The sequence below is a fragment of the Phyllostomus discolor genome, chromosome 15, assembly GCF_004126475.2.
Source record: "Phyllostomus discolor isolate MPI-MPIP mPhyDis1 chromosome 15, mPhyDis1.pri.v3, whole genome shotgun sequence".
Lineage (NCBI taxonomy): Eukaryota > Metazoa > Chordata > Mammalia > Chiroptera > Phyllostomidae > Phyllostomus > Phyllostomus discolor.
The window spans coordinates 23985483-24006255 of record NC_040917.2 but is presented as its reverse complement, the minus strand read 5'-3'; the positions used below and the strand labels follow the sequence as shown (position 1 = coordinate 24006255).

Sequence of the window (20773 nt, the reverse complement as noted above, 5' to 3'; positions counted from 1 at the left end):
GGAGGGAGGAAGAGAGAGAGAGAGAAACATCAATGTGCAGTTGCTAGGGGCCATGACCTACAACCTAGGCATGTACCCTGACTGGGAATCGAACCTGCGGTGCCTGGTTCACAGCCCGTGCTCAATCCACTGAGCTACGCCAACCAGGGCTGAAAGATATGTCTTTACTAGGTGCCGGAGTCCGGCTCCAGCAGGTCCAGGGATCCCAGTGGAGGGGTGGCATTGGCAGAGGAATGACACGAGAGGTGCAGTTTCAAGCTCAACAGCCAGGCATCTCTGTTGGGCTCTTGAGTTCTTTATTTTTTATACAGCTGAGTGTGCACATGTGGCATATGTGAAAGCAATCAAAATGAGGTTTTCAGGGCATATTTGCTTTTTCATTGTTCTTTAGAAAATATGACACAGACATAATAGGAAGTAGCTGTCCATTGCACATTATTGTGCAAGCTTTTAGTTCCTAATCTTTGCAATTAATCATAACATGTTTTACCACTTTATATAACACCTTAATTTCTGTTTTTTAAAATATTTTATTTATTTATTTTTAGAGAGGGAAGGGAGGGAGAAAGAGAGAGAGAGAGAAACATCAATGTGCAGTTGCTGGGGGTCGTGGCCTGCAACCCAGGCATGTTGTGCCCTGACTGGGAATCGAACCTGCGATGCTTTGGTTCGCAGCCCACGCTCAATCCACTGAGCTATGCCAGCCAGGGCGAACACCTTAACTTCTTAAAGCTTAACTTAAATTTAATCTATAAATTCCAAAGCCTCAAGCTGGGCACGTAGCTGGGCACAGGACTGTTTTAGCTCATTGGCAAAGGCCATGCGGGAGGCTTTCGTGGTCAGTGTGGTTAGTACCTGTCTCTCACTTCTCACTTCAGCGCCAGAACGCTGTCTTTCTGTGCAAGTAACAATCTTTGTGTTGCTCAGTCCATTCGGCTGCCTCCCATTCACCTCGGTGTTGATGCATTTTTATTACTTGTTTCCATCTTTGATGTCTGACCTCCTTGGGCAACAAACACCATGGGGGCCCTGACCGCTTAAGTGCCTCATAGGAGGGGAGTGTATAATAATCTCTCCAATACCCATTTATATCTACCCATCGTGTCCCTTTATGACAGATTCCGGTACGGGGTAAAGGGGGATCAGTGGGCCTAGGAGTCAGAAGGGGAACAGACCATGGATACTGGTACTGTGCTGACCAAACGTGATTTTTGAATTTCTCTCTTATCTCTGGAGCCCTGGTTCTAAGGAATTGTGTAATCAGGGTGGGTGTAGGGGCTTTTGTAGAGAGTAATCCTAGGCGTCTTTTCCATTCCCACTCTTTGAACTCTCTAACCCACTTAGGAGGACACTCTGGTGGGGAGCCACTCTCCAATGAGCTGTCATTTTCTTGCTTATTTCCGAAGAACTGTATTTCTTCTGTGGAACTGCCATCTGTCCTAGTTCCGTGGTAAACCACGTAGACCCTAGGCACGGGAAGTGATACAGTGATTAAGCAGAGGGGTGCCAGCTACTTCCCCCCGCCACGTCTGCTGTGCGGACGCGCGGCTCCCTCCGTGACTGTGTCAGATAGCAGGCCTGGGCTGGCTCCGGCAACTCGGGAAGGAAACCCTTCAGTGAAAACCCTTGCATGGACTTAACAAAAGGACTGTGGTCTCTCCAATGAGCTGAATTGAAAAGAAGTTTGCTGTTTGTCTCCTAGCCAAGTGAAATTACTCAAAAAGTCAGAGGGAGGCGAATCCGTGTTATGTGAGTAAATCCACTGCTATATTAGGTTAACAATCTATTCTCACCCCTCAAATAAAATGTTACATTGTCTGTGAATGTTCCATTCTCTTGGCTTTATCCACAAATTTTCTTTTCTACTCCTGGGTCCTCTGAAAATCTCCCACTTCATTTTAACAGATGTTAAACTGGTAAATTGCCCCCACAAGTAGGAGGAAAGAATATAAAAATCAATTTGCAAATGAGTCTGAATTTTCTGTTAATTTTATTCCCATGCTTTGATTATTGTATGTCATAAGGAAGAGAATTTGAGTTGTAGTTCATGAATGAAAGGAAGAATAGGAAAGTGTTGACTGAGTTAAATACTTCCTAAATCACAACTAAAATATGCCAGGAAGAATGAATCATTCTAGAACAGTAGGAGTTAGTTTGGGGAATAAAAAAAAAATCTATTGCAGTAAAGTTAAAAGGGTAGGCAGGAGTAAAAACCTTTGAACATTAATCATTGACAATATTGTATAAACACATTTTTCTGATAGTGGACGGTTACCAGTATAAAAGAGTATTGTTTAAAACCCATCCACACACACACACATGCGTGTTTGCACACATACACACTTCCCGGAGAAAGGATTTACTGAAAAATGAAGGTCTTGTTTCAGTGTAGCCACCATCTACTTTTTAACGTAACACCAGACATTCTAATGCCTCAATTTTTCCTACCCAAAAAAGAGAGTGGAAAAATATTTCCAAGCAGTATAAATATTGGAAATGATCTTAGCTGTTTCTAAATAACATATGTGTGTGCAAGGCTTGACTTTCACCAAATGTTGAGGTGCGAGTTTTTCCTGCTGAATAATTTCTTCATTTCCCATGTAACGCCCACATTGACATCATTTTAAACCCCATCCTTACAGCCTACTTAAGAACATCATGCTCTGAAACCCTATATTTTAAAGTTAAAGCATCAAAACTTTGAAAACCCTCCAATTTTAATTCTATCTTTCGTTAAAATATAGTTCTGTCAGTTTCAGGCATGCAACATAACGACTTGTATCTAATAGATACAGATCTCTGTCTCTGTGTCTAGTATCGCATGATGTGCTCGCCATAATAAGCCCAGTGACCATCTGCCGCTGGACCAAGTTACTACGACGTTACTGCCTATTTTCCACATGCTGTCCATCGCATCCCCATCATGACCTTAAACCTGTGGCTTTTCAGTCTGTAAAGTCATTTCTTAACATCAGTGTTTTATAAACAAGGTCAAGTATATCATTTTTCACCCTCATTCAAACATTTTTATCCAGTCCTGCTGTGGGGGATTGGTGATTCCAGGCAGGAGGGGTGCAGGGATGAGGGAGATGGACTAGCAGTCAACCCAACAGCAAATTTCCTCTTTTTCTCTATGTCTCGCCATTTGTGAGTGAGCCAGTGTGCACGTGCGTCCTGACTGGAAACACCACCCCAGCCGAGCCTGTTTCTCTGTAGCGCTTCCGTTGTAACCGCCTGGTCCTCCTCCCAGCCCTGCTCCCCTCCATATGGATCAAAACTCATGATACGAGCTAGGATCTGATCTCGCTAGGTTTTGCTGGATGAGTTTAGTTGATCTGATGGAATTATAGGTAGTTATAGTTTTTATAACTTAATATAATATCTCCATCCCAGGAGTAATTACTTTTGCATTTTAAAGGCCCTCTTCAAATACAAATTTTAGCTCCAAAAGAATGAATTCCTAACAGTAGGAGAGCCAGTAATTGCAGATGGCAAATATTATAATGCAGTTTTCCTTGTGTAACATTGTCCCAAATCATACTGCGTGGGAACGTAGTAACTTCATACTGCACACACAGGAACATGTGTGTGCATGTGTGTGTCCGTGTGACCGTGAATTAGGCTTCACTAAAGAACTGGGGTGTTGAGAAGTAATGAGGGTTTAATGGAAGTTTTCGGGGAAGGTATAACATTGTAACTCAGGAGAACACAGTGACCTCGGGGGACGTGCAGTGCGGTGGAAGGGACAGAAAGGACCCCACAGGGGCGGTTACTCAGGAGTCTGCAGTAGTTGCTGGGGCGACAGGTACCAGGAGAGAGACAGAAGCAGGGTGGTGGTTACAGAGATGCAGCGTGAGGTGGCTCTGGGCGTCCTGTGCCCTGAGCACCAGCCGCGTTCGGGAGCGGGGGAAGGGAGAGGAGGCGTTTTCCTGCTCATCTTCGCAGCTCTCGCCCCCCGTCTGCTGCCTTCACCTGTGTGTGAATTCTGTCAGAGCAGTTAACCAATCTCTCATTGCTTAGATGTCCACTGAGCTCTAGAATATAATTATATATATATAATATATATCATCCATATCACTGAGGTTTAATTATACATATTATTCAGTGGGGTTTAATAACATTTATGTAGACACATACATGTGCATACATCTGTGTCACTTAGAGTAGAAGGTGAAGGATTGTTTGGTATTGTTATCACTTTATTATTAAGATGATTCCATCATTGCCCTGGCTGGCGTAGCTCAGTGGATTGAGCGCGGGGCTGGGAGCCAAGGTGTCACAGGTTCGATTCCCAGTCAGGGTACATTCCTGGGTTGCAGGCCAGAACCCCCAGCAACCGCACATTGAATCTCTCTCTCTCTCTCTCTCTCTCTCTCCCTCCCTTCCTTCCCTCTCTAAAAATAAATAAATTAAAAAAAAGATGATTCCATCATTATATCATTAGCTCTCACGATATCAATAGCTATCGTGAACTAATGAGAAAAGAATAGTTTTGATTGGAACCTCAAAAAATGAGACTTCTGAGTAAAATTATTTTTCATAAAATATTAAGACTGCTGTTTTTCTGACATGTTTAAGAGGAAAAGAGATGAATGAAACTGTTTTGCTCTAGAGTTCAGGAAACAATTCTCTTTTTGAGCATTTCATTAGTACGAAACACTTAAAAGCATGACACTAGTAAAATAAGACAAGAATTCAAACAGTTTGAAGAACAGAAAGATGTTTTTTATACTCAATGTTACTGAAGTGAAATAAATCTGCTTTATGGCATATTTTGCCACCTTCAAACTGGGCTGAACTCTGTATATTGACAGGCAGTCTTATATTTAGGCCTTGGGGAACTAAATGGCTTGCAAAGGTTCGTAAGTCTATTCGCAGCCATGTAGTGGCTGTGTGGGCTGCAACCCTAGAACAGGCAAAGGTGCCGATGCATGCATGTACATGTTGGTGAACACGCACACACATGCACTGCCCCCGATAAGTTGTTTTGATTCCAGCAATAGGATCAGAACAAAACTCGATGCTTAGAGATGATCTTTTGTCCTCTAAGAAGAGGAAGCAGCTTTCACAGACATCAGCCTACTCACGCTCAGGAACAGTGTGATAAGAAAACATTCTGTGAGACTTTCTATAACACCATTTGTGCAGTTGGTCTCTATCACAGACTTGTCCCGGTATAATAAAAACAAAAATGATCAATTTTAAAATTTTACCTTGGTTTGAATTTCTGTTTAAAAGATTTTTTTGAAAGGATATTTGATTTCTGCAAATCAAAACCCCAGGCTGGATTGGTTGAGTACACTTTCCACTGCCATTTATTGCCATCTGAAGGGCTGTTACCTAGCAACCACATGGCAGAAACTTCTAGTGCTTTACATCAAACAGGAGCTCAGAAAACTCGGTGAGGCAGATTTAAAAAAAAAATCTGACTTATTTAAGTGTAATTAACAATTTTATTTTTCATAAAGCTAAAAGGACTAGAAAATAGATTTGGTTCATATCCATCTATGAATTTGTATCCTTAATTATACTTGCTTATTTTAAAAGCTCTTAAAAACAATAAAAAGTGACAATAATAAAGAAACCAAGGACCTCACACAATTCTATTACTCCAACATCCCTATCTCTTGAGAACTGTTTCCTACCCTTCAGGTAGTTGTAATTAATAGTATGATCCCTGATTTTACAGACAATTATTTGTGCTTATCAGACATACATGTGCATGCATGAACATACATGCAGAATGCAGCATCTCTATAAAACCGGGATCATGGTTCATTGGGTAATGATGGAGTTATATTGTTTGGCTATTTACATTATTTTTTAAAGATTTTATTTATTTATTTTTAGAGAGGGGTGGGGGGGGGAGAGAGAGAGAGAGACATCAATAAGTGGTTGCTGGGGGCCGTAGCCTGCAACCCAGGCATGTGCCCTGACTGGGAATCGAACCTTCGATGCTTTGGTTCGCAGCCCGAGCTCAATCCACTGAGCTATTGGCTACTTACATTATCAAAACATGTTCTTGGCATATATTTCAGAAGAGTTTATACAAATGTTTTTCATTTTAATAATGCATGATTATAATGATATATAACACTCACTTAGAATTCTGTTCAGCATTTTATACTCATCGTTTATTTTTCTCAGAAGACCTTTGAGGTCAATACTGTCGTTGTCCACACGTGAAAGACAGAACGAGGTGGGCACGGAGGCAGGGAGGGGAGCGTGCGCCCGCCCCGGCCCTCGGTGGGGATCCCGGGGTAGCACATGCCGTGCCCGCCAGCAGCGGAGCAGAGGGGTCCTGGCCCTGATCGAAATAAGCAGAAACTGTAGCAGACTGGGGAAATATGATGCAATGTCTATCATTCTTAAAGCGGAAATGCTTTCTTCAACAAGGAAGGGCCATTAGGTGCCATAAAGGAAAAACGGGCAGATTGAATAGTTGCTAAGCAGCGTGGTCTTTGCAAATCGAAGCCGGACTTTGACCACAGGGTCATTTTGCCAGCAAGGAGGAGAGTTTCGGGGAAGTGGTTTGTCTACAGCACAATAACCCAGCAGTTAAAACCCAGTTATGTGACCACATCTCACAGAAAGGGAGGCTGAGAAATGTCATTTCCTCCTGGGTAGCCGTACGCCCAGCTGAAATTTGGGGGGAGGGGGTGCCGTGAAGCCTCTAGCACCCCAGGGAGAAGGAAAGGACGGCTGTGGGTGACAGTCACTGGGTTTACACCGCCGCTCGAGTCTTTGTCCACCCCAGGAGCCTTGTACAACACTTTCCCTGCAGATTAAGCTGCTCGTCCATGATGATGGAAAACACTTCCAAGTGACGGACGTCATTTGTTGCAGCCAGCTCCAAGTTCAGGCCGTCTCGTCTGGGTGATGCAGACTCGGCCCCAGGGGTGCCCGAGTTTCTGGCCTGGTCTGGCGGCAGACGCAGAAATAAAGCACTTGTTTGCCTGCACATCCAGCCCGACCGCCCACACAGCAGGGAGCGGGGTCACTAGGAGGAAATGCTGACTTTCGGGAAAGGGAAGGAGGGGAGACCCCAGCCGTCCTGGGCCCACCGCAGTGACGGAATCCCGTGGGACATGCGTCGCAGAGACCGTCCCATAGATTCCTCGATCGGACACCCGTTCTGCTCGTGGAGAATAACTCCTGTGTCTGTTCCTAAGCTCGGCTCCCAGGTCACCGCTCTCCGTGACCACAAAGAAACAGAAATTGGAGTCGATGACTTCTGGCCACTTCGACCAAAATTATGCCTTCTTTTGGTCCTTTCTTTGACTTATGCAAATGAAGGTTATTATCTGGTTGAATAGTTTATCATATTCCTCTCCTTGTGTCAGTCATTCGTATTGACTAAATCGGTATCTTTTTCGTGAAAAAGGTACCACATTTACTTTTTCTCTAACAAGGAATTCCATGATTATGAGACACTAACTTCTCAATATAAGATCCTGGTGTTCAACCTATCAGATCAGATACCTCCTTTTTACACTAAATATTTTGTAATGCTTCCTTTACTAACCTGCAGTGAAATTCAGATCATGTAGCTATCCATACAAATATATTTCATGTAATTAATATAATATCCTAACTATAATATGAAAAAGAAACAGAAGGGTGTGATGCATAGTAAAGGGGCATGTATTTCAACATATAAATGCTCAGGTATGAATACCCAAGGGGCACGATGAAAAGAGAGATACTTACTGACACTGGTAATATTAGTAATTAGACATCCTCAATTTGTATTAATGACTCACAGTGCTAAACAGCTGTGTTCTCCGATAATTCAGGATTTACTAAACAGCTTTCACTGAACTGCAGGAAAAAAAGGCATCTGCAAAAATAAGAATGGTTACCTAAATTTTCTCAATCTCTCCTGCCTTCCAGCTCCTCCTGATCACTACAGTGTCTGATACACTGACCCGTGTAACGCAACCCTCCCTCCGCCCTTCCCCCTACACAGGCACACACGGTCACTGAGGGGAGGGGGGGTGTCCCCGGGCTGAGCAGCACCTCCCTGCACTGTGGCCTCACCCTCCCGGTGACGTAATTTCTCACGGTTTTCTATCGTTGAGTTTCAATATGGACCCTGTGGTTACTTTTTTTCGCCATAAGGTAAATCAGATGGGATATTTTTAAACTGTCACACAAGCACGGCTTTTCTCATGGTCTCCGACGAGAATTATGGTTTGTACATTCCAGGGAGGGACAGTTAACAGTTACATGTGGTATTGTGGATGTGGCAGTCATATCTTCCAAGTGCTCTGGTACAGTTTGGATTTTAAAACGCTCTGTCTTATGTCATAAAAAGTGCACACTAATTTCCAGCGAAGTGGTTTCTTCCATAGGTCCTCGGTTACAAGGCCTCTCTCCAGGGAGGGTTCGGTTGGGTACTCGGGATGGTTTTTCTTTAGTCTATTCCAGTTTGGTTCTGGGGGGAGTGCCGCTTCCACTCACTCCTCTGCCGTCCTGGGTTTCCCCTTGTGCACTAATTTCTTAGATCTGATTTATTGTCCAGACTATCCTGCAAACCTACCTGAACCCCCCCTCCCCGCCCCCCCCCCCCCCCCCGCCCCGTGCGGAGGAGGCACAAGGAGATGAAACTCTGACAAAGCCACCAGGTTTGTTAACATCGGAACCGGACTCAGGTGCCCCCTTCTCTGTCAGTTACTAACTCACGGTCTGCTACTCTCTTGTCTTAAATTTGATTTTTAAACTACAGTTTACATTCAATATTATTTTGTTTTAGTTTGAGGTGTGCAGCAGCATTGTCAGACAATCAAATACTTTGTGAGGTGGTTTCCTGGTATTTCCAGCACCCGCCTGGCACTGTGCGTAGTCAACACAGTGTTACCGGGTTTGTGTCCTGTGCTGTAGTAGCCTCTCTTAAGAAACAGTTTTCCTGGGGAAAAAATTACACGTGTAAAATAAGATCTTTAAAATAAGTGTGTTTATGTGGTGATGTTCATCATTTAATTCGTTGTTTTATTTTTCATATTATTTTACACTATTACCATCCCAAGGTAAATTATTCTAATGTACCGATTTCATTTCAAACAGATCACGTGGTTTGTGAAGAAGAGTTTAAATACGCCATGTTGGCTTTGAACTGTATATGCCCAGCGACGTCTACGCTTATCACACTGCTGGTCCATACCTCTAGAGGGCAGTAAGTACACCTTTTCTCCAAGAAAGTGCATTTTAAATTTTTTATATATATTATAAAAATAAGTGGAGCTGTGCGCTTTAGAAATATAGCAAGCCGAGGTGTACAGCTAGACACGTACTTATGCTTGGATTTGTGTGTTAGCTTTGTCTGGTGCAGAGACAGACAGGCAGGTACAGACCTGTTAATGGGGCCGAGACACAGAGCAAATCCACAGGGATTTGCTGTCTCTCCTAACTAATCTGGAGGTCACCTGTCCCAGCCCCAGCCCTAAGTGTCTACGTCGCTTGTCAGGCCCGGGGTTAGGGCAGCGCCTCTCAGTTTGAGATGAGCACTCAGCAAATGAAGCGTTCAAGAACAGGGCGACGACAGTTGCCAGCCAGTGTGGGACCTTAAAGCCAACTTGTTCTCCTCTTGAGATACATTTTCAGTCTTTCGGTTTTAGAACTATCTATACACAATTGACCTCAAAATTAAAAAAAAATCCCAATGATCACAGAATGATAACAGAATCAGAGATACGATTAGCTAATGTAGTGTAAAGAAATTGCTTTTGTATGCATTTCAAGGGAGATGGGGGAAGGTTCTGTCATCGGAACACGTTGTTCTCATGGACTTGGGTTCAGTTTCGTGAAACACCAGGGCTGCTGCTGACGCGGGTGGCCACGGAAGGTGTGGTCAGGGCGCACACTCTCCTCCGCATTTGGAGGGGAGACGCCGCGCATTTCCTACCCTTTCCCATTCTTCATTGCATTACAGACAAAAAGTTGATTTTCTAAGGAATTTCTAAGGAAACCTCACTGTGGTTTTGTGGTTCTGATTATTTAAATTAATTGATAGCTATTTAAGTGATGTGCCAAGTCGAATATACCAAGGAAAAGGAAAATTCTTTCTTGGAACTTAGATGGAATAAATTGGTATTTGAAAATCAGTAAATGCCTTGTGGTATTCTTAAGCACTTTTTGCTCTTTCCTCGGATTACGCCTCTGCTCTATTGAGATAGTAAGAGTTTCCCAGAGGCAGGTTTATTAAACTTTGGAATACAACTATTTCTATTCTGTACACTTACAAGCTCTTCTTATCTGTCGATGGGAAGAATAGAATAGGGTCGTGAATGAAATTGTCTTCCATTGAAGAAAGTGTGTGGATTGCGAATAGGTTAAGTAAAGAACTGCAAACTCTTTTGACACCTGTGAGTTGAACGTGCATGGAGCTCGTCACACTGCACCTCTGTCACCGAGCCATACGACCTCCAAGAGAAATCGTTGCACAACTACGCGTCACACAAGCGCGGTGACCCCAGGGTGACTTTCTTTAGCGCTGCTTCAATGAGCTGTAACTCCCATATTCTACAATCCACCACTGAAGTGTAAAATTCAGTGTTTTTTTTAACATAGCCACAGAGCTGTGCAGCCATCACCACTGTCTAACTTGAGTACTTTCCCCACCCCGTAAAGAAACACTCTACTTTTTGGCAGCCTCTACCCTTCCCCCAACTCTTTTAGGCCCAGGCACCCACCGGTTTCCTCTGTCTCTGTAGGCTTTTCCTATTTGGGACATTGTTTACTGCATACAAATGGGGTCACACAATGTGTTGGGGGGGTGTTGACCTGTTTCCTTCACTCGGCATACTGTTTCCAAGGCGTGTCCATTCGATAACATGCCTGAGTCCTTTGTTTCTCTTTATGACTAAATAATATTCCATCATGTGATTACATGACATTTTATTGTTCTGTTTGTCCGAGGGTGGATACCGGGGTTGTTGCCAGGATTGTGAGTAAGGCTGCTCTCGACACACTTGACATGCGTGTGATGACTTTTACGCGGACCTGTGCGTGCATTTCCTTTGGGAGTAGATTAGGGGTGGAAGGGCTGGGACACGCGGGGACACTGTTTAGTCCTTTTTAGGAACTGCCAGGATTCTTCCCGGAGAGACTATGACCTTACGTGTCCTCACCAGCCGTGCACTGAGGTTCCGATTCCTTCCCATCCTCAGTAGTGCTTCTTACTGTCCAGGCTTTGATGTCGCGATCCTCGCGGGTGAAAAGCGGCGTCTGCCTGTGGCTTGGGTCTGCCTTGCACTGACAGCTCATGACTGTGTGCATCTCTTTATGTGTTTCGCGGCGATTTGTGTATCTTCTTTGCAGAAAAGCCTGTGCAGATCCTTTGCCCATTTTTAAATCAGGTTATTTGTCTCTGATTATTGAGTGTCAGAGTTTTTACGTATTTTAGGTACAAGCACCGTATCAGATATATACCATCACTGGAATATAGTTGACCCAACAGAAAAGCGCTTCATTTAATATGTTTGGTGTATTTATGAAGACTATTGTTTGGCTAAAGGAATTTATATCATTTCCCATATTATGCTTTAGTTGAAGATAGAGTCAAGATTCACTTACTGAGAAAATAGGTTTGAAATGTTGCCCCTGAGCCTCAGCTGGCCTTAGAAGCCCTCAAATAGGTTGATTTAATAACAAAAGAACAAACTAGCCAAGACAAAGGAGAGAGGTAAAGCAATCAAGAACTGGAGGTCAAAGGTCAGCTCTTTTGGCGACAGCTGTCCCTCTGGTCACAGTGACCATGGAGTTCCCAATTCAGAGCCAGTGCTGGACCAAGCCCCTCGGCCGCCGCCACCCCCCGCCTCCGTAGTTCTCTTCCTCTGGTGGAAACGGGGACACGGAGGGAGACCACAGTTAACGATGAATTGCTTATCTCTGGAGTTTTATGTCAGAAGAGTATTAATGTTTTTTAAACCATTGTATTTCTTAAAAATACAATTTTGGAGTCTACTAATATAGTCAGTACGGCTCCCAAGGCTAGTTAACACTCTTAGGATCTTATAATTTCTTTTTTTAATGTCTTTTTTCTTTTTTAAAATATTTTATTTATTTATTTTTAGAGAGGGAAGGGAGGGAGAAAGAGAGATAGAGAGAGAAACATCAATGTGCAGTTGCTGGGGGCCATGGCCTGCAACCCAGGCATGTGCCCTACCTGGGAATCGAACCTGCGATGCTTTGGTTCGCAGCCCGAGCTCAATCCACTGAGCCACGCCAGCCAGGGCAGGATCTTACAATTTCTATCCTATTATTTATTAACATTTCTGTCCCAGTTCTAGTTGGTCTGTAAGTCATAAAGGAACTTTGCGATGATTTCAAGTAACTGTGCTCCTTGGATTCACCGGGAGTTCGTCCTGTCCCCCAGCCCTGCACAGCCCCTCCCTTCGTTGGCTTCGTTACATGCTGAGGGTTCAGCGCTCTGGCTGTGGTGTTTCTGATGGCTAATTAAAGTAGCATTTTGATTTATTGGACGATCTTGCTAGAACAATGAATGTAAGTTTACCGTTTGGATGGTAATTGCTGCAGGACAGTAACCATGGACCAGGGTAATCGGGGCAAAGAAATGCCTAATTATCAGTCTAGTTAATTAATAGACACAAGTGATTCAGCTTGATGACATTTCATCCTTCACAAATTTCATTTCCTTTTCATTTTCCTTTCAATTTCCTTTCATAAGAACCTTTTCTTCATTAGTGCATCCAAAAGGTAATACCATATTTTTGGGGCTATAAGATGCACACCCCCCCAAATTTGGGAGGAAATGCAGCAGCAGCCCTGCTCGTGCCTTCTGTGACCCTGCTCCACCACAGCCCACCCCCGCCCCCGCCCCCCCACAGCAAGCCAGATGAGCTACATGTGGGGCATGAGACGAACACCCGCTTTCCTCCCAAATTTGGGGGAAGTACATCTTACAGTCTGAAAAATATGGTATTTTTGGTCCCAGTGGTCACGGATAGGAAAGAGAGAGAACTGAGGAGGAAAATATTGCCAAGTTAGAATTTACAGAACTTGGCCACGGGTACGATCTGAATGCAGAAAAGAGAAAAAAGAAACAAATATCCTCAAACACTAGTGTGGACGCCCGGGAACTATAAAGCTTGTGGTCTGGCAGAAAGGGGAACCTGGAGGAGGAAATGTTTGCTTCCTGACGCAGACATAAGTGTCTGGGGTTGCTGTGATCCTGGGCTCCTGGGGACAAAGGAAGACATTCAGGTACAAATACTGGGGGGTTGGGAGGAAGGACAATTGAACACTAATACTTTTCCCCTGGCAATCATTACTTTTAGGAAAGGGCGGAAAAGAGGAAAACAAGTGCAGGGTGGCACTGTGGGTTGTCAAGGAGCGAGGCCATGGAAGGGGACCCGGGGGGTTAGCAAGGCAGAGGGGTAGGGACAGATGGAGCCCATGGAGGTTGCTGGTTCCCCGGGAGTTCTGAGAAGACAGCTCCAGACAGTGGAGACATCCTCATCATGAGGAAGGACGAGGACAGAGGACGTGTCACGGAAGTGTCCTCGGTTTTTTCCACGAATATAAGAAACACAGTGAACTCTCTGTTGCACAGAAAAGTTGAGAGAAGCTTTTCCTGTGACTGTTTTTTTCATGTGAGCCTGTATGTATTTCTGTATCTTTTTTTTTTTTTGGTTTGCTTTTAAAGTTTGGTTTGCGGGGTAGGCAGCCGTGAGGAGGAGGAGAGAAGGGTGCGGTGAGACAGCGGGGGTGAGACAGTGGGGGGTGAGACTGGGGACTGCCGGCCACCACCTGGTGTGTCCCACGGGCAGGGAGGGGTAGCCGAGGGTTCGTGCGCAGCAATGTCGTTCGGTCACAACGCACAGTGTCGCACTAACTGAAAATACGTTCTGCCTCACACAGCATGACTCCGTGGAGGGGCAGTATCTATTTGACAGATCAAAGCCTGGGGATCCATGTTTGGAGCAGGCCGTCTGACTCCACCGCGTTATCAGGACACCTGGCTCTTCCCGTTTTCTCCTTCCAGCACCTTCCCCCGGAGACCAGCATCCTTTAGAAATCCTCTTTGAACTCACACGTGCCCTTTGCTGTAGGCTGTTCTCTTGTTCCGTAGGAGGGGCAGGAATGAAAAGGGGTGAGCTGAGAGTGTTGAAAACTTTCCGAATTAGAATATGGGCTTGATTCTAGTTCCGTCTGTTAGCAATGTAGGTCATTTTCAATTTAAAAATGTATGAGTACATACACACACTGATGTGCATACACATATGTGCACATGATCACTTAAAGTGGCAGGTTTATCTGTTATAAATAATCAGGTTACGTAGCGTAGGTAAGACAAGGCAAATGGAAGGATCCTATGTGGGGGTATACTGAGTCATGCAGACAGCCGTGAGCGCCCAAGTTTTCTGTGTGAAAAACCACGAAGGTCATTGTTATTTGGTAGAGGGAGAACTGAAATCCAGTGGTGCGAACTTGACACAGTTAAAACAACGAAGTATTACTAAGTGCCTGTAGTATGATTGTTAGTTACTATTTTTGGATAATCCTTTATATGTTATCTGTCAAAGAACCCAGCCAAATATATTATTATAAAATATGCGACTTAGAAGCTTCTCTCATGCAAGTAGAAACTAAAACCAGACCCTTCGGGAACCACCCAGCCTACTCATAACTAAAATTCCCTGTTTGGTAGTGTTCACGCCGCAGAGGGAACTCATACGTTTGGGGAGGAAATGGGGCAGAGAGAAGTCACCCCAGTGGAGGTGGAAGAGGATATAAGAGGGATAAATGGTAATGGGAAAAATACAATAAAAAGTCTTTAAATTAAAAAAGAAAAGAAATGGTCGGTCCCCCACCTGGGAAAGTCACCCACCAGCGAGCTGGTTACATACCCTATCTGACTCTCGGCGCATCTGCAATAGCCATCTCATCCTCTCCTTTATTTATTTACTTACCAGTTACTCACTGAGCACTGAGGATGTGACAGAGCCATTCTGGGTGTTGTGGTTTCCACGAGGAAATCCACATAAAAAACTCCAAAATCGGGAAGACAGAAAATAAACACACAAAAAAACATGTAAGCTATATACCGTCTCTGAGGCTGTCACTCAACAGAGAACGTATAAGCTGGGGAAGACAGTGGGAAGTTCAGGATGAAATACCGAGTCCCACTTAAAAGCTGGCCTCAAGGAGTCGGTGTCTCACCGATGACTTGGTCAAGTTGGGGTGGGAGGTGCATGGATACCCAAGACGTGAGTTTTCCGGGTGGCAGGGAAACAGACTCTCAGACGCACGCACACCTGGCAGCATGAGAGGCAGGTCAGGCTGGTCAGAGCAGAGGGACGGGCAAGAAAAGGCTCGGGTCTGAGAGGCAGCCTGGGGCTAGGTCGTCTAGGTCCTTCAGGTCAGTAGAAGGTTGCCGGCTGTCCCTCTAAGATGGGGCATCTTTGGGAGATTCTGAATGGTGGAGCGATAAGATGTGAATGGGAGAAAGAAACGTATCGGCTTCATGGTTGGCAAAAGCGATTCAAAGATTGCGTGCATAATCTCAGCCAGGGCACTTACATCTTGTCTGGGACAAGGGTCCGCTGTAGAAGACACGAGAAGTGCTCAGATTCTGAATACATTCGAGGTGCTGGTGTCAGGGCTTGTTGACTGATAAGAGAGGAAAGAACGGAAAAAGCGGGGTCTAGAGCGATGGCAGGGTTTTGGATGGAGCAGCCAGAAGAATACACTTGTCACTCACCACAGTGAAAAGACCACTGGGGTCTTTATTGGGGACACCGTCCGCTTAAGAGACTTATGAGACTAGCAGTTTTGTCCAGAATGAGGTCTGGAGGTGAGGGAGGACTCTCCAGTGAAGGCATACACTTGGCCTTGACAGCGTGTGACGGATTTGAAGACACGAACTGGATAAAGACACTTTGCAGGATTATTCTGAGGACTCGGCACGCCATACCAGACCTACACAGCAGGTACTCTCTGTTTGCCATCAGCTCTATTAACCAGTATCAGGGAGTCGGACTCTGTGCACCTGATAAGCATTTCTTAATCTGGTGTCAGGCAGTTTGAGGTGGCAGGAGAGATGCGTCAAAGACAGCAGGGGACGTGGAGAGCCATACGTTGTATTTGTGACGAAGTGGAAAAGACTCAGCCCTGCTCATGGGTATTTCACTTCTACATCGGAACAGTTCAGAGGTCAGGCCAAAATATGGCGACCCTCATCATCAGAAGGGAATAAATGTTTGTCACTTTATTTGGATAGTTTCTAGAACAATGGTATGAACGAGCAGGTACCTATCAGAATGCTTTCAAGCCACTGAAGAGCAAAGGTGTATGTGTTCACCAGAGGCAACCTTTAGAATCACTGTCTTCAGTATTGCAGAAATTAGTGCTAAATATATCCCAAACATACGACTAAAGTACGTACAGTGTCAGGCACTTTACTCTCAGGTGATGTATCACATCATTCCATCATAGAAGACTTTTATAGAAGGAAGTCAAACAGAGTTATAGGAAGGATAAAAGTCAGTCCCCTTGAAAGAGACAAGATTTTAGAGACCATTTGAAAGCTTGTATGGAAGAATTGCATTATAAAAAGAATTCAGTAAGAGAAAATGATTACACTCAATAACAATTATTGTAACATGCAGCAGAAGATGAGCATAAAGAAGGTGGGTGCCAAAGGAAATGATGTTTAAGTTATATAAATGTAAGCAAATAACAGTTTCTAAAAGATTCAGGTAATGATAGCACGTTATTACAATGTGTTGAAATAACTTGACCAAAAAAGGGGAAGCTTCAAATAGAAATCAGTTGACAAATGATATAAATATCTACATTAAAAGATATAAGATGAAAAGATGTAAGAACCCCAATGCCCCATTCCGTGAGAACAGCTAGAAGTCAGGGGAAAGCTAAGTTGCTTTTATATTTTAGTATAATCAACTTTTAAGGGGTGCAATTTTGCAAATGTGTACCTTGGGGATGGTTATTTCATAAGAATCCCGTCATTAACTTACTGGGCAAGCATGTTATTTTCATCAATGGGATCTGGAAACTGTGGGTCTGGGTATTGTGATAATGTTCTTTGTAAAATGAAAATTAACTTATCAACACTCATATTACTGTATTTTGCCATGCATGATGCACACTTTTTTGCCCAACTTTTTGAGGGAAAAATAAGGATGAGCATGATACATGGGTACTGCTAACTCTGTATCTATATAAATACTTTAATTCTCTTATTTATGCTTATGTATTAAAGTGTAACTCTAGGAAGCAATAATGATATATGTATTCAAAATAATACCCTGGAATATGACAATTGATTTCTAAATACAAATAAATAAAAAAAGTAAGTTAAAAAACTAAAATGAAAGATTTTTCTCCTGAAAGTTTGGGCCCAAAACATGGGTGTGCATTATATACAGGAAAGTATAGGAAGTTTCATCCATTTTTGTCAAAGTGATTGGTGTCTTTAGAAATACAAGAATATCTTCATTCCTTGTTTCCTTAGCTTGCAAAATTTATCATCCTCTCACCAAATGGTAGACATTTGTAAAATCACAGAGAGATGGTCTCCTCTAACTTTCCATCCTGAACAGGGTACTTGTGTAGATTTAAACTCAAGTGACGTTTGGACTTTCTCCAGTACCTGCTTCCCCAGAGACCACCTGACAGTTTTGTAAAATCTGCAACCACAGCGGGAACATATCAAGCCAGAACGCAGTGTCGTTATTTGTGTGAGCGGCATATAGACAGTGGTTCTGGTATTTCATACAGTTGTCCAATGTGTGTTCCCAGGCAGGGTTCGTGGTGCTTTTGGATGGATAGTGGTACGTTCTCTGAAAAATACAGTTGCATACTCAAGTAAGATTGGGGAATGCTAGTGAAACATTTCATTTTTAATGGCTTTTGATTTTTACTTCTTTAGTTGAACTACTTCCACATTTAGAGAAAGTCACAAAAGTGGAAAATAGTCCCAGGAGCTCATTTGCATGCACCCTTCCCACGTAAATGCCTCCTCATATTCACATCTTACACGATCGCAGTGTAGTAATCAAAATGAGGAATCTATATTGATTCAGTGATTGGCCATATTAGAATTTTAGGAATTTCCCCCTTAGGTTCCCTTTTCTCTTTTTTTTAAAGGTTTTTTAAAAGATTTTTATTTATTTATTTTTAGAGAGGGAAGGAAGGGAGATTGAGAGAGAGAGAGAGAAACATCAATGTGCGGTTGCTGGGGGTCATGGCCCGCAACCCAGGCATGTGCCCTGACTAGGAATCGAACCTGCGACACTTTGGTTCGCAGCCTGCGCTCAATCCACTGAGCTACGCCAGCCAGGGCAGGTTCCCTTTTCTATTCCAGAATTCTCCCATGGCCTTTCTTCTGTGAGCCCACCTCCTTGAATCCCCTTGAATAACTTGAATAGGATTCTCTCATATTTTGAGAAATCTGGGCACCCTCTGTTTGGGAAGCTTCTAATAGCTCCTCATTCCTTATCAAATTAAATTCAAATATGACTGTTTTATTTAAGGGCTTCCCTGCTTTAGTCTTCATTTACTTTTATGTCCTTATCGCCCATGAGGCTCTTGTGTATATATAGCATGTTCTTCAAATAACAAGATCCTAAATATACTTTGTGGTTTCCGCCTCCTACATCTTATTTTAATGTTGTTCTCTCTGCCTTGAATTCACTTCTTCTGCCTTCTCAGAGGATTTTACTAAATCAGATATTTGGTAAAATATTCACCATGGTCCCCTCGTGAATATTTTAAGCTCTCCAGCTTACTGTGAGTTTTCCTTTCTATGAATTCACATAGAATTTTGTTACATTCTGCCAGAGCCTTTCCTTTTATGTGTTTATTTTATTCAATCTAGTCGGCTGGAATTTCATTCAAGGTAGAGAACACGTCTTAATCATTCTTACACCTTCTAGAATGTTTTTCACAGCCTGGATGCTCACTAACCATGACTTAAATAAGGGACATAAAAGATGCACGAAGGATTCCTGGGGCTCCTGGTCCAAAGCAGTTTGTGGTCGGCATGCCTTCATCCACTCTCCCTCATTGAAGTCCCCCGAAATGACGACTCAAGAAATAAAACATCATGTGCTTCCAACAATGAAACAGAAGTGGAAGGGTGAGAGGTTGCAAGGAATTTGGAAGACGGAAAGTGGATAAAGGCGTGTTTTCTGAGGAAGCCCCAGTCCCAGGATGTGTTTAGATGAAGCAGAATCTCCGGCTCACAAGGCAGTTCAATATGGAGTTTTTGAGGTGTCTCTATACTGCTCTCCACAGTGGATGCGCTCACCTGCATTCCCACTGACACAAGGTTCCCCTCCCTTCGCATCCTCGCCAGCACGTGATTGTTGCTGTATTGACCAGAGCCCTTCGGACAGGTGTGAGGCGATATTAGGTAGCATGACCCCTCAACCAAGATGGTGCCAGAGTAGGTGGAAGCCACGCTAACCTCCTCCCAGGACCAAACACGAATGCTAACTCCAGAAAATCTTAAAACTTGCAGGAAGGGAGGAGAATCTCAGAATCCTTAACTTCTGAGAAAAGGATTCATTTAACTAGTTCAATTGCAAAGAGACTTCCCGAGGCATATGGACAACTCACAGAACAAGGGAGCCGCCAGTGTCTAGGCTAACCTCCCACACACATTTCCGCCACCACACCGCCCAACTAGCCCTGCCATGGACCTTGACCTCCAAACACCCTAGATCCTCCGTATCTCTTCAGCTGCCCACTGCAACAAACATGACTGTCCTTTGCCCGCCTGTTCCTCCGTTAGTGCCCTTCCAAAACCAGCTGCATTTCTGTGCGGTTGACGGGACCCAGGTCCCACGTCGGCACCAAAGCTAAAAGCCAAGATCCCTACAAGTTGTGGTAAAGATATGAAAAGTCCAGACTTGTTGGGTCTCAACAGGAGGCTGGACTAGATTAAAAGCAACATAGGCAGTGGGGTGTGGCAAAGGAGGTAGCTGTTTTCTCTCCCAACTGGAAAGAAAAGGCAATCGTAAACTGCAAGAAAATAAAAGAGAAACTCTAATAAAGCTGATTAAAATATGACATAACACTGAACTAAGGCTGTCAGGAAGTAAAGAGCAAATTTTTTTAAGATTTTATTTATTTTTAGAGAGAGAAGGGAGGGAGATAGAGAGAGAGAGAGAAACATCAACGTGCGGTTGCTGGGGGCCGTGGCCTGCAACCCAGGCATGTGCCCTGACTGGGAATCGAACCTGCGATGCTTTGGTTCACAGCCCACGCTCAATCCACTGAGCTATACCAGCCAGGGCTAAAGAGCAAATTTTTAAATTTTCTCTACATTTTTTTCATTGCTCAGGCACCTATGGGAAGGTATATAGTTATAGTACTCCCAGTAACCCTGAAGTCAGCTGTGTTGCAGTAATCATAGTAATGTGACCAACACACACAAGTTTTCTACTTTTTTCTCAGCTTTACTGAGATGTGATGTGAGTTTCATGTGTAAACCTGTTCTCTCTTTTTAATCTGAAGTCATTGACTTCCCTATAGCCAGTGAACAAAATACAAATATTTACGGTTTCGACAATGTAAAAATAACCTCCCAGCCAACAACGCTTTGGAGTAAAAGCAGGGAGGAGAGGTGGGAGGGAGGAGCACAGCCACTCTCCTCATCTTACACAGGAAAAATGGAGATTTTATGTCTGCAGTGAGTGGACCCGAGTGCTAAGTGTTATTGGAAGTTAAAGAGTAGCTAGCTCGTCAGCAGATATGAACTTGCAACCTAGGAATGCTGAGAGCA

General features: G+C 43.8%; 1 protein-coding gene across 1 annotated transcript in view; it reads left to right on the top strand.

Annotated features, from left to right (window-relative positions):
* KCNT2 (potassium sodium-activated channel subfamily T member 2) overlaps window positions 1-20773 on the top strand; it is a 196577-nt gene that overhangs the window by 115257 nt on the left and 60547 nt on the right. The window contains 1 exon segment of the mRNA XM_028531238.2: window positions 9067-9175. Within this exon segment, the coding sequence (XP_028387039.1) occupies window positions 9067-9175 (109 nt within the window).